Source organism: Xyrauchen texanus, chromosome 30 (genome assembly GCF_025860055.1).
Source record: "Xyrauchen texanus isolate HMW12.3.18 chromosome 30, RBS_HiC_50CHRs, whole genome shotgun sequence".
NCBI lineage: Eukaryota > Metazoa > Chordata > Actinopteri > Cypriniformes > Catostomidae > Xyrauchen > Xyrauchen texanus.
The window spans coordinates 4184346-4199705 of NC_068305.1; the positions used below are offsets into that span (position 1 = coordinate 4184346).

The following is a 15360-nucleotide window of genomic DNA, read 5'->3' on the forward strand; positions in this document are numbered from 1 at the left end:
AAAAAATAAAAAAAAATAATATATATATATATATATATATATATATATATATATATATATATATATATATAATATAATAATAAAAAAAACTTTTGGTAAAAAATTATTTTATTTATTAAATGCTTGTTCAGGTTTTTTTCCTGCCAAATCTGGACCCTTTTTTTTGTAACACTTTATTTTATATTTGGCACCAAATGTAATGTTACATTAACATTTATTAGTACCATTCTAGATTAGTTACATTTGTATGCATAACAGATTCACTGTAATGAATGACTTGTATAAATGTTTTGTTTTTTCTTCCACTATTTGCACTGAAACAGAAACTATTATTAAGGCTTTAGTTTTTATTTGAAAAAATGTAGTCATTAATTATTTCATATTTATTTTATTACTTAGAATGAATAGTCATTAGCATATTTTTGAATATTCCTCATTCTAATGGGAATTTTATATCTTCTGCTGTAGTGTGTCAAGAGGAAATATTAATTTTACATTTCCAAATGTTTGTTTTGTAACTACAATAGAATAGAAGTAGAAAAATGTGTTTTGCAACAGATGGTATGACCCCCACCGAGCCCGGATCTCAACATCATTCAGTCAGTGTGGAATTACATGAAGAGACAGAAGCCTAAATACAAAGAACTGTGGCAGGTTTTCCAAGCTTTGAACAACCAACCTGCCAATGACCTTTAAAAATTGTGCAAGTGTCCCCAGGACAATTGGTGCTGTTATACAGGCATATGGTGGTCACACCAAATATTGACATAGGGTTTTTATTTTTTTTATAATGCTTCCTGAATAAATACAATTCTAAATAAAAATAATTCATGGTATTATTTGTAAGTGTGTGTGTGTGTGTGTGTGTGTGTATATAATTAGGGCTTTAAATATATCATTAAAAATATATTATTAAAATCATTTTTATTAAACATTTTTCTTCCACTCAAGTCACATTTAGTGGTCATTACATACCAGAGTTTTGTATTTACTGTATTATAGCTTATTGCAAGCTGTTAAATTGACAGTGAATATCAAAAGTCAGAATAGTGTAAAGTGCTGAACCATCTCAGTATTTACGTCTACATGTCTTTATTTCAATTCAAGACTCAATTAAATGTTAGGAAAAGACACACTTATTGAATTTCTTCTAAGGAACATTCCCAATGAATTATTTGTGGATTATTCATATACCAAAATGTTTTACTTAGACTATATTAAGAGGCAGTTTAGAGAAAATTACACTGTAAAGAACAGTAATTTAAGTCAAATCAATGGAATGATTCAATGTGGCAGAATTTAAAATATGAAAAAAAAAAAAAAAAAATATGAGACAGTTACTAAAGAAATACTAAAAAGAAAAAAAATTTTTTTTTTTAAATGAATGCTTGTTAAGCAGGCTGTCTTCCCTTCAAATCAAATTACAGAGCTAAGTTTGTGTACACACAGACCAGTGTATTTTCACAGCAAAAAAGACAATTTTCTTAATCAGTTTTTGTCTCTTGTTTTCCTCAAAACAAAATACATTTATTTGGGAAGCATAATTTTCAGATTAATCAGAAAATACATCTTGAAATAAGTTATTTTTCAACCCCATTTACAAATCTAATCTTGTTTAAAGCATAAACCTTACTAAATGCTGAGAGATTTCTGCTTTAATCAAACTATATGCCAGTGTGGTAAGACAAATAAACATCAAGATATATCCTCTGAAAACAAGTCTTCCTATTGTACACAATTTTGCAAGCATGTTGTTGTTTTTCCTGGGAAACAAGACAAAAATATGATTAAGAAATTCTTCTTTCTTGCATTAGAGATGCTCTTCAGATATAGAGTGTGTGTGTGTTTGTGTGTGTGTGTGTGTGTGTGTGTGTGTGTTTAATTGAGCATGCTCTGCAGCATGGCAGTGGCGTAAGTGGGCCGGGCCTGTCTGCTCTCGATGGCATTTCTAAGGTACTGAATTCCTCCACAGCGTTCCCAGATCTCTTCAAACTGGCGGGGGAGAATCTCAGCACCACGCTTCCGTGTCAAACCGGTCTCCTCCAAACTCAACTCGCACATCTCCATGTCATCCTTACCTATACAGACAAACATGTACAACAGTTCAGATAAACATTCATTTACAAACCCGTATAACATATTTCACAGAATAGGGAGGCACAGATATTGAACTTTTGGCAAATAGAATTAAAACATATTTTGGACGATAACGTATAGGGTGGCCAATTTTAAAAACCTATCCATATAATATACAGAACAAAATTAGGATTTGGTGCATAATGCCAGACTTTTTGCACTCAATTAATGCAAATAATGGTTTATGCTATTTACACCCCAGTGCAAATAGTGGCACAAATGATTTGCACCCCAACCCTGGTGCAAAAAAATGGCAGATACTAATTGCACACTGGTAATATTTGCACCCATATTTAAATACTAACATACAGTATATGACCATCACTGCAGTGTGTTTATCTTGTTTATTTAGAGTCCCACAGACACTACATTAACTTCCACCCCTAAACCTAACCTTAACCTTACCATAGAAAAATTAACCTTGGTGTTTACTACAGTAACCATGGTTTCATCACAGTATTTTAAAATAACCACAAAATTAACCATGGTTACCATATTACCATCATATCATTGTACTAACACCATGGTTAACTGCATTAAAACTATGGTTTCTGCCAAAAAAAACATGGTTACTACAATATTAATAATACAGTGATGCAATCTACACATAATGCCGAACCGAGGGAGGGAACAAGTGCGATCAACAGACCCCGCCTCCAGATCAAACCCCTCACTGTCATTCACCATGACCAAATCACTGAGATGAAATAAACCTTTGTATTCATTTTTATCTATTATTTTAAGTAGTATTAAAGGAAATATTAAGAGTGGAAACCGGAAATCAAATGGGGAAAAAGAGTGGGACTAAACATGGATTGGAACCGCGGTCAGTAGGACAACAGTATGCATTCACACTCCATCTTCACACCTCACGTCACATCTACTGTTCAGTTTATCGTATATTCTGTGGGGTGCAAACAGTTGCACTGTGTGGCAGATGCTATTTACGCCGAGGACTCTTATTTTGAAATGTATCAAACAAACTCACATGGGAAACAAAACCTGTGCTCTTATCTAGAATGTTTTACAAAAGAATCACTATAAGGTAAACATTGCAAATTGTCCTGTGTGTCCATTTTATAACATTTCATATTAATAATCATGAATTAATCCATAAACAGTGATGGTGACAGATTCTTGGCTCAATCACAATGCTCTGTATGTAAATATTCCCCAAATTAAGCTTTTTGTAACCTATATATTCACCAGATAAAGAGCTTTGGCCACAGAGGAACACGGATGTCGATTATTGCCAATAACCGATAGTTCTAAAAAGCAACAGATTAACTGGTAAAACCGATATATCGGTCGACATCTACTCATGTGTTATGCTACACTGCTATGCACTGGAAAAAGTGAAAAATCTTAATAGTGGGAATGCAACACTGTTTTAAAACTAATGTCACACTACTGAAAAATGTAGTTGAGATAGCACTAATTATAGTTAGTTACTCCACAATTCAGGACCTGATAAAAGCAGGTTTTATATTTCATATTCTGATAATTCTGAAAGAAAAACACATTGCCCGACAATGACATGGTAACCGATATATCACATATCATAAACACATGAAGCACTTAAACAGACAAATTTTTTTTTGTAAATAAATAAATAAATAAATAAATAAATATATATAATTAAAATATTTAATGTATTTAAAGGTGGATTGTGTACTTTTATCTATGATAATCCTCTCTTTTATCCAAGTTTAATATGCAGAGTAAAAACATTTCAAAACATCCCCACCGGCCTGTCACACAGTAGCGACACTGACTCAACCAATGGTGTGAGTTTTGGGCAGGAGTTTCTGTTTTCAACCAATGGAAGATGGATGAGTGTTTAGGAAACCTGTTTGAAAACATTCATTTATGTCATTCTGTCCCTTCAGCTTTAAAGAAATGTATTTAAAGTGAATTAGACCTGCCACCAGTAGAATGGGGTGTTTTTCTGGGTGCAGCTCCATCTGTCGGGCGATCCACGGCCCATCAAAGTGGGCATACCACCATCCTTTCTTATTGCTCTGGGGGTCTTTGTATTGGTCCCCTGGGCGGATGAAGGGAATGCGGAAGAATCGTTGCTGTCGATTCATCATGATCTCGTGCTTTTGATGCATGACGGGTGGAGCTGGGTTCTGCTGGGCTACAGGGTGATAAATACACATCATTCATTAATACTGTAGTGTCTGGAAACCACCCAACTATTAATTAAAAGTACATTTTTAAATTTTTCGAGAGAAAATGTCTCTCACAATGGGTGAATCTCACGAAAACATGACAAAAACATTAAGAAATAATATATATGATGAGTTTTCTGTTGTTGTTTTTTTAAGACTTTTGCATTATGACATTCAAGTTATATGGCAAGTATGCATATATGCCCATCAAACTGTCATCAATGTAATTGCATTGCTGAAAAAAGCTCTCGTTTCCTTTGTTAACTACAAAAAATTATGAGATTAAACACTTATATTATAAGATCACAATATATAGTTAGAAATTTTTACACTAATTTAAAAAATCTGAATATTTTTATAGACATTTAAATTTATTTTAAGTAATTGATGACACTTTATATACAATGGCCCAAAAAGTATTCATCCTTTGTTTGAAAACTTGCTTGTCATTTTGCATCTAATGTGATGACATTTTAAGTGGCCAACACTGTCTGCTTTTCATATTGTTGAAGCGTGTGTTATTTGTTTATTTGGGTTAATTTGAGCGATGCCATTCTGTGCATATTGTAAAAAGTTATTATAATTAGGAAAGCTGGACAGGGTGAGCAGTGCTTGTTTAAGGTAAGGTAATTATTGTATTTACAGTCATTTTTCATAAGTCATTAAGTTATGTGTTGGGGAGTTATTTAGCTGATGGTTTATTACTTTGGTCTTACCTCTGAAGCCTTGGCTCCCAACTATTCCTACTATTTCATAATAAAATAGAAAAGAGATTCTGTTTACAGTGTGCCATTTATGTTGCACCCTTACACTCTTACAATGAGTGTACGCCTAGCCAGTCTCAATGTTATAATGAGACCTCCTGAATTTAATACAGTGAACAAATGACCAGGATAAAAAAACGAACACTTATTTTTATTATTTAAAATAAATTCACCTTTTGCGTTACACAGAAGAAATAACATCAAACGGAACAACGCAAAGGCGAGTAAATATTGACAGAAACTATCCCTTTCTCTTTTTTCATGTTTTTAAGACAATGGAAATGGTTTATCAGATTACTAAAAGTGAATAGGTTTGTTTTTATAAGATATTAGACAGTTGCAGTCACATTGATAGCAATCAAAATAACCTTAAGATTATCTATCAGGACAAATGGCATCCCATAATTCTGTTTGGATGTGGGACATGGATCGAAAATCGGCATGTCTAGTCACTCTATAAATATGAAGCTGTGGTATTTCTAACCGTAGTCCATGACGACTTTTGGAGCTCTCTGTTCATCCTGAACGTTGCGTTTCTTGTTCTTTGACTTCCATGCGTGATAAACCTTCAGTCTGCGGTGAAACTCCTCACGACATGCCGCCAACAGCTCGATATCTGGAATAATAATTTAAAAATTTTTTTTAAAAAAGAGTTAAAAACAAGACATTTCCATAATAAAAAATTTCCATAACCACAAACAACAACCAGTTTCCAATTGCTATGACAAGGTTAGCAATGCTCATTCCATTTTTATTGTTGTTCTGAAATCAAAAGAGACTAATACAAACCAACTAATGAAATCTATATTGTTCCCATTTATGAATGAAACTGACAATATTTCATTGATATAATTACAATTAATTGTTACATTTATTAATTTATTAAAATATGATTCATTATGAAAAAGTACTGCTTATATCAATGTACTGAGTAAAACCCCCAAAGGAAGATAAATACATTAGCACATTACTGTGGCAGATGAGTGAAGCATTGTACATACAAAAAGAAGCTTGAGAAGTCCATAAATTGTTTTATTTCCATTTCATTGAACACAAGTCTATCACTGGCCTACAGTCCACAGCAATCCATTTTGCAAGTTTGTAAATCTGTCTAAGGTAGACTTAGGGACCATTTGCACAGGATGTGTTCTTGTGCTCTGTCTGACCTTTTTTTTAATTGTTTGTCTATTTATTATATGGCTGTCTTTGACCATTGCGATGCATCTGGCCTTGAGTGTTGCATTTTTAAGATTATGTGTCAAGTTATTATTCGTTCAATGTACAACCCTGAAAAAGTTGGGAAGGTATGGAAAATTCTAATAAAAACAAAAAAGGAGTGAATTCTAGTCACCCAGTGCTGTACTGAAAGCACTACAAGAACACAATATTTGATGTTTTACCTATGATGTGAATATAGATGTTTTTTGAAAATGTATACTAATTTCAAATCACATGATTGCGATATGCTCCAAAAAGGTTGGGACAGTCGAGACTTACACAGAAAAAAATGTGTAACATCACCATTTCTTCTAATAACATTTATTAAGTGTTTGGGCACTGAAGACACATTCTCCTTTTTATTAGCATGTTCCATACTGTCCCAACTTTTTCAGAATTGGGGTTGTTTAAAATGTGTATCAAGACCCCAGTTTCGAGTTCCATTCTGTTGCTCTCCATCCAGCTGTTGTACTAAATTAACAGCCCTAGAAAAAAAAATATTAAATGAAATCTCTTACCACAGGAAGTATTGATGGCATCTCGTAATTCAGCATACTTCCACTTGCTCAGTCCATATTTCTTGACATCAGCTTGAGTGTTAGTGGCCGATACCTGTGGACCTCTGAAAAACCAAACAAAACCAAATGAAGAAATTAAAAAATAAGGGGACAAAAATGCTAATGAACAGTATTAAAAATGCAAATGGCTTTCAGAGAACACAATCAAATACAATACAATGCCTGTAACAGAATTTCCCATCTAATTAGAGCTGGGCATTTGAGTAACATATCTGAGCAATATTTATACATACATTAAATACATAAAGATAAATGTAAAATACCTCTCAGGAAAATGGTCTATTTTAATTACTAATTTGCTGAAATGAATCAGACTTCCTAATGTTACTAAAAAATAATCATTAATAGCATCACTACATTTACACTACAAACATGCACCACCAGTCAAAAGTTTAGACAGGCATTAATTTGATCTCATAATCTTACAAATATTCTGACCATAAAACATACATGGGAACTCCTTCAATGCGGTTTAAAAAGCACCCCAGGATGCACCTTGTAAAGCTGGTTGAGAGAATGAATAGAGAAAATGAACAGGGTGCAGAGCTGTATTCTAGACAAAGCACATTGAAGAAGTTCAAATAGAAGATTGTTTTGATTTATTTGAACATTTTTGTACTTCCAATTGTGTTATTTTATCAACTATTATTCTAGAATATGGAGGGAAAATATATATATATATATATATATTTTAATAGAGAATGAGTGTCCAAACTTTTGACTTGTAGTGTGCAGTACATGATTTGCAACAAAATACATCTACTGTATAAACTTCAATATAAAAAAATTATTTTTAAGGATTGATGTTACTGTCAGAGTAACCAATGGTTTAAACCAGTGGTTCTCAACCATTTTTGAGTACTGGATCCCCATCATATGTCAAACCAGTCTCAACAAAAACAAAACTTTATATTTCAGTAACAGAACAGTATTATAACACTGAATTTACTTACATGGCTTGATACAATTGACACATAAGTGAGTGAATTGGTCTTATTTGTAGAAAACAAGATACCTTTGTATAATAAAAACTGAGATTTTCTGTTTTTGAAAATTAGATTGTGGTGCCAAAATATAGCCAATTAAAAAATCCTGTATCAAAAAATATTTATTTCACATAATACCATCATCAGTGAAATATTTTTTTTAAACGATTATACAGACCCCCCTGCAATTACACCATGGTTACACTGGTTGAGAAATACTGGTTTAAAGAACCTCAGAATAAAAATTACAATAAGTCTCAATAATAAGAAATCTTTCACGATCAGTTACAGAAACAGAACAAAAGCATAGCAACTTGTAATCAGATTAAAGAAGGAAACAGATTCATTCTTGAGCAGAAATGAAACTATAATTTGACTAATACAATAACTATATAGCCTATAAAGTAGTTATTAATAATTATTAATATAAACTATAGAATTTGGAATAATTGAGCAAGATGAAATATTGTGATTGAATTGGATTATCTGAATTGTGCAAAACATTATTATAAACCATTATGTATCAATTTATAGTTTTTGAAGTGATTTTTCAGAGGATAAGATACAGCCTTTTGGTTGCAAACAGATCTGTAGTGATATAAACAAACCCCTCTACCCACCGAGCCAGCAGATCAGACATTTCCTTGGCCATTTCCTCCCTATAGGACATGATGATTGGACCGTACAAATGTTAGTATATGTATGTTTGTGTTAATTTATGTACAGCATGTGTTTTATATCAGGATGTTATAACAGAATACTCCCCTGATATCCGCATTTATGTCCCCATCATCTAGATTCCCAATAATTACTTCTGTAGATATTTAACACTACTGTGTACTATGATAATCTAATAATTAGCAATATACAATAATGATGATTTTCAAAAGGAGACATAGTGTAAAATGTAACATACATGGTCAAGCTCTTGAGATTTTGTTGTGGTGCAACACTGTAAAAACACAGAGGAAGAGTGTTAAATAGAGTGATGGAGACAAAGAATCTCCATCATTAAATGGACAATACCACCACCAGTAATGCTTTAAAGGAATGTTCTGTGTTTAATACAATTATAGCTTTATCCACGGCATTTGTGAAACGTAAAGCTTGCATTTTTGTCAAAGCTCTTACGTGAATTATTCAGTAAAAACCCTGTTTATTATTTGAGCTGTAAAGTTGTCTTAATCATTTGAGGTGGCACTACTTTTCTAGGCGAATGAACATATGGTTCTGCCTTATAGAGGGACAAATGACTCAAAAATTGATCATTTTATTTGCTCTGCCCATTGGGAATTGTATAGGTAAGATGGTATCTATAAGGGATGTCAAACTCTGTTTCTAGAGTTCAGCTCCAACCCTCTATTTAAAAACACACCTGAACCAGTTAAATCAAGGTTGAAAGGCAGGCGTGTTTGAGCGGAGTTGGAACAAAACTCTTACTGTTATGTAAAATGACTCATATGGTGAAAAGATTTTTGGTCACATCGAAATGAAATGAAACAAAAACAGCTTTGAGTCTTGTCAGATGCTTGGATACCAAATGTGCAGGTGTGACAGTACCTGCGCAGACCTGCGTCTGCGGGCATCTCCTCTGGAATCAGCTCTGCCTCACTCTGGGCGATCCGCAGGGCGAGCTCACGATCTCGCCGCTCTTGTTCCAGCATGGTTTGCCGTGCCGCGTCCTGCTCTTTCTCTGCATCCAACTGCAGCTCCATCTCCTCCTGACAGACACAGTAATACACGTCACACATCAACCACTCCATCATAAATGGCATTTATATTTATGCATTTGGAAGACACTTTTATCATATGCAACAGTGTATTCAAAGTACACACTTTAGAAGTCCATGTATCCATGATGTTACAAGCGCTCTTCTGGTTAAAGGAATATTCCGGGTTCAATACAAGTTAAGCTCAATCGACAGCATTTGTGGCATAATGTTGATTGCCACAAAAATGTATTTGACTCATCCCTACTTTTCTTTAAAAACAGCAAAAATCGAGTTTGTCAAGTGGCTAAACTTTTGAAACAGCTGCAGAACCCTTTTGTTTGGGGTGGGAAATTAACACTCACCATGCTGCAAACATAAGTAAAATCTTACCAGTTGGCCTGTACATGGTTTAAAAGTTAAATATGAAGTTTTTTTTTACGTTAAAATACTAAAAAACTTGTGGTGCAACCAGTCTGACACAGCAACAATGGCTCAACCAATGACTTGTGTTTGGGGCAGGACTGTCTATTTCAGCTGATCAATGGCAGATGGGAGGAGCGCCCTTACAAAATCCCTGCAAATTTGCTGCAAACTCTCCACAGATATTTTCACATGCAAATGAGTATTGCGGCAAACTTGTGGCAAATTGTTCAAACTTCTGGCAAACATTTGCGGCAAATCACAGGCTCATTTGCATGTAAAAAATAACAAGCTGCAAATTAGATTTTCTGAGAGAGTGTTCAGGAAAACTCTTTGGAAACAGTTATTATTTTTGCAATACTATTTGGTGACACTAGTGGTGCAGAAATGACACACTTAAGCTTTAATGTACAGTGGGTACGGAAAGTATTCAGACCCCCTTACATTTTTCACTCTTTGTTATATTGCAGCCATTTGCTAAAATCATTTAAGTTCATTTTTTTTCCTCATTATTGTACACACAGCACCCCATATTGACAGAAAAACACAGAATTGTTGACATTTTTGCACATTTATTAAAAAAGAAAAACTGAAAAATCACATGGTCCTAAGTATTCAGACCCTTTGCTGTGACACTCATATATTTAACTCAGGTGCTGTCCATTTCTTCTGATCATCCTTGAGATGGTTCTACACCTTCAATTGAGTCCAGCTGTGTTTGATTATACTGATTGGACTTGATTAGGAAAGCCACACACCTGTCTATATAAGACCTTACAGCTCACAGTGCATGTCAGAGCAAATGAGAATCATGAGGTCAAAGGAACTGCCTGAAGAGCTCAGAGACAAAGTTGTGGCAAGGCACAGATCTGGCCAAGGTTACAAAAAAAAATGTCTGCTGCCCTTAAGGTTCATAAGAGCACAGTGGCCTCCATAATCCTTAAATGGAAGATGTTTGGGACGACCAGAACCCTTCCTAGAGCTGGCCGTCCGGCCAAACTGAGCTATCGGGAGAGAAGAGCCTTGGTGAGAGAGGTAAAGAAGAACCCAAAGATCACTGTGGCTGAGCTCCAGAGATGCAGTCGGGAGATGGGAGAAAGTTGTAGTAAGTCAACCATCACTGCAGCCATCCACCAGTCGGGGCTTTATGGCAGAGTGGCCCGACGGAAGCCTCTCCTCAGTGCAAGACACATGAAAGAACACCTGAAGGACTCCAAGATGGTGATAAATAAGATTCTCTGGTCTGATGAGACCAAGATAGAACTTTTTGGCCTTAATTCTAAGCGGTATGTGTGGAGAAAACCAGGCACTGCTCATCACCTGTCCAATACAGTCTCAACAGTGAAGCATGGTGGTGGCAGCATCATGCTGTGGGGGTGTTTTTCAGCTGCAGGGACAGGACGACTGGTTGCAATCGAGGGAAAGATGAATGCGGCCAAGTACAGGGATATCCTGGACTGAAAACCTTCTCCAGAGTGCTCTGGACCTCAGACTGGGCCGAAGGTTCACCTTCCAACAAGACAATGACCCTAAGCACACCGCTAAAATAATGAAGGAGTGGCTTCACAACAACTCCGTGACTGTTCTTGAATGGCCCAGCCAGAGCCCTGACTTAAACCCAATTGAGCATCTCTGGAGAGACCTGAAAATGGCTGTCCACCAACGTTTACCATCCAACCTGACAGAACTGGAGAGGATCTGCAAGGAGGAATTGCAGAGGATACCCAAATCCAGATGTGAAAAACTTGTTGCATCTTTCCCAAAAAGACTCATGGCTGTATTAGATCAAAAGTGTGCTTCTACTAAATACTGAACAAAGGGTCTGAATACTTAGGACCATGTGATATTTCAGTTTTTCTTTTTTAATAAATGTGCAAAAATGTCAACAATTCTGTGTTTTTCTGTCAATATGGGGTGCTGTGTGTACAATAATGAGGAAAAAAAATGAACTTAAATGATTTTAGCAAATGGCTGCAATATAACAAAGAGTGAAAAATGTAAGGGGGTCTGAATACTTTCCGTACCCACTGTAGAGGTTGACCGACAGTCGATTTTGACGATACCGATAACTAAATTGGTGGAAAAGGACGATAACCGATTAATTGGCCAATAGTTTTTAAAATCAATTTATTTAATGTTAAAAACATGCTTTAAGTCTTTCCTTACTGTGATTGGCAAGGACATAGAGGCTACAAGAGTCCAAAATGGGTCAAATCCCAGATGTGTGTTTGTGGTGCAACCAAAATCCCAATAATAACCAGAAAAAAACATATTTGGTGCATAACGTGGGACTTTTAATTATAAACAAGCCGAAATACACCGGCATTCTTATTTTGAAATGTTTATGCTTCCAATACACAAACACACATGGGAAGTAAACATGTGCTCTTTAATTAAACCATTACAATCGAATAGCTATTAAAATCAATGTCATATGGACTAATTAATGCTGTATGAGCAGTTATTTATCAACAGCTGATCATTGTTCATCAATAGTAAATCATCAGAAATAGCTTGTCAATTGTCATGTGTTTTTTGTTTTTTTTGTATAACATTTCGCTTTAATAATTATGAATTAGTCCGTAAACAGTGATGGTGAAAGTGTCTTGGCTTCATTACAATGCAGTATATAGAAATATTCACCAAAGGAAGCTTTTTGTAGCCTTTATATTCACCAGATAAATGTTTTTGGTAAAAAAAAAAAAAAAAGATTGGCAACTATTGCTGTCAATTTTTGCAGATATCTGATACTTTCCAAAAAGCAACTTTCTGCTCTGATTAATTGGTAGAACCAATATATCGGTCGAGCTCTACTTTAATGTTAATAATAGTTCCCTCCATATGAGGGAAATACTTAAAGGCTTTAAAGATAATTATGCTTGGTGTATGTTCTCAATTCAGCCGAACATGAATTGTGGACCTGTTGTGGGTAAAAGTGATGGAGTGATATAGTGAAGTGTAAATCTGAGGTCACCTGCATTCTCCTCTCCTCCTCTTCCCTTTTCTTTCGCTCTTCCTCTTCCTGTTTCCTCTTCAACTCCATCTCTGCTTTCCTGAGAGACACAGATCAATGGTCATTTACACATAGAAGTCTTAAAGGTGTATCAGCAATAACAGTCATTTTAAAGGTCAGAGAGAGGGTGGAAAATGACACACTGACACACCATTCACTTTTATTTCACTTCCATCATTTTCCACAGAAGACAGAAAGTAATTTGGGTTTGGAACACATAAGGGTGAGAAATTGATGGCGTAATAATTATTCTCAGGTGAAGTATCCTTTAGAGGCACATTTTCATGAAGTGTGCAGCTGTATAGAGGTAGAACCGATATAGGTGTTTCACTGATTAATCAGTGTCGATAGTTGCTTTTGGGACTATTGGTTATCTGTAAAAATCTTTGCATATAGTTTTTTAATTATTATTATTATTATTATTCCTCTGTGGCCGGTGCTGGAGGATTCTACATTTAAAACAGCATGGTTTTAGAAAATTACTAGAGGAGAAATAAAAACAATCATGTTGGGATTTGCTGTATCTATATCTTTTATCATTGACAATATTCATCCATATTTTTATCCTCACTTCAATGCATATTTTGTTATTTTGATTAGATAATTAAGGGCATGCAAAGAAAAACGCGACATTATGGAAACCTTCCCCGTCAACACATACATTGTGTCTCCAACTTCATATCTTGTGAATAAATCTTGTAATAAACCTTATTCCTCATTAAACCTCATATGGTGAATATAAAGCTTAATGTGGTAAATACTTCACTGTTTTTACTTTTAAAAGTTGTACTACTTCAGAAATGAATTGTCATTTTGAAACATGTGAATAAAATCATGAGCACTCAGATGAGATGGAGACTCCAGTCATATCAGTAACCTTATAAAAGTTGTTTTATTCAACATGGAGAGGGTCCCCTCGTGGGGGCGGCCATGTTTGGATTACATGACCAGCCGAATACTACTCGCTTAATCTCTGTAACCACCCTGGTATAGGACATTTTCAGTCATATATGATTAATTTAATCATGGCTGACTGTGAATAATGAATTTCTACAATGGCATTTGTAACTGAAAACAATTGTGTTTGAATGATACTTCATCCACATCCCTAAGTGTCAGTATAAGTCCAAGACAAAATACATAGAAAATGACTGAATGAACCTATAAAAGTACCACTTTATGCACTGAATATTTTTGAAAAATAAACTGCATCTAGTATTTTAGTTATTTGGACTTTTGTAGCCTCTACGTCTGTGCCCATCATAGTAAAGAAAGATTAGGACAATGTTTTAACATTTTATAAATCGATTTTAAAACCTAGCAGTCGATTATAATTGGTTATCCGTCTTTTCCCACCACCTTAGTTATCGGTCTGTTGACTTCTGCTGTATACTCACATGCGTCTTTCATCTTCCTCTTGTTTGCGTCTCTGTTGATCTTCCTCACGTCTCTTTCTCTCTTTCTCCATTTCCTCTTGGATTCGTCTGAGACGCTCCATCTCCTCCTCCTCCTGTTTCTTCTTCTGCATGTTGCTGAGCAGCTCTTGTGAGCGTGTGACCAGTGCCTGATGCTCATGATCAATGTCAATACGGCTCATCACAATGCTCTAGAGGATGACACATGCAGTACAGAACTGAATCAAACTTTATAGGAACATTCTGGGTTCAATACAAGTTACGCTCAATTGACAGCATTTGTGGCATAATGTTGATTAAAGCAAAAATGCTTGTCCCTCCTTTTCTTACAATGGAAGTGAATGGGGCCAATTTTTGGAGGGTATAAAGGCAGAAATGTGAAGCTTACAATAAAAACACTTACATTAATTCTTCTGTTAAAACGCATGTATTATTTGAGCTGTAAAGTTGTTTAAATTGTCGTTTTAGGGTTTCGGTTCGAGAAGAACACCAATTCGTGATTAAGCGCCACCTTAGGGTGTACGGTTGCCTGGTGGAGGGAGCTCTGGCTTGGTTGATCGTGTCTTCGACTGCAGGTGGTAGATCCACTAGATCTTCCGCATTCCATTCAGGGGCCAGACGTGAAGGATCCAGAGGTCTGGGTGTGGGTACCAGAGGGTGCCCTGTCCCTGAGAAAGAAGGTCCTTCCTCAAGGGAATTTTCCAGGGAGGTGCTGTCGCGAGGAGCATAAGATCCGAGAACCAAGCCCGGGTGGGCCAGTAAGGGGCCACTAGGATGACCTGTTCCTCGTCCTCCCTGATCTTGCACAGCAACGGTGCAAGAAGGCTCACTGGGGGGGCGTGACTACGAGTGGTGCCATGACCCGAGGAACCGATCGAGTAGCCGTGAGGAGGGGACGGAGGTTTCTAGTCCAGCCTTGCGCTCATGGCAGCCCGGGAAAGTAT

The 15360-nt window shown here is 35.7% G+C and overlaps 1 protein-coding gene across 3 annotated transcripts in view; it reads right to left on the minus strand.

Moving 5' to 3' along the window:
* Positions 1–180: 180 nt before the first annotated feature.
* The window catches only part of myo6a (myosin VIa), a 100568-nt gene continuing 85388 nt past the window's right edge, over positions 181–15360 (minus strand). Inside the window, exons 26-34 of one of the 3 annotated variants that reach the window (XM_052098568.1) lie at positions 14399–14607; positions 12963–13041; positions 9417–9577; positions 8773–8808; positions 8477–8515; positions 6811–6914; positions 5559–5690; positions 4058–4276; positions 181–2078 (exon numbers count right to left, since the gene is read on the minus strand). In XM_052098568.1, the coding sequence (XP_051954528.1) occupies positions 1879–2078; positions 4058–4276; positions 5559–5690; positions 6811–6914; positions 8477–8515; positions 8773–8808; positions 9417–9577; positions 12963–13041; positions 14399–14607 (1179 nt within the window). In that variant the 3' untranslated portion in view covers positions 181–1878. The remainder of the gene's footprint in view (positions 2079–4057; positions 4277–5558; positions 5691–6810; positions 6915–8476; positions 8516–8772; positions 8809–9416; positions 9578–12962; positions 13042–14398; positions 14608–15360) is intronic. The other 2 variants (XM_052098569.1, XM_052098570.1) reach the window with 2 other exon arrangements.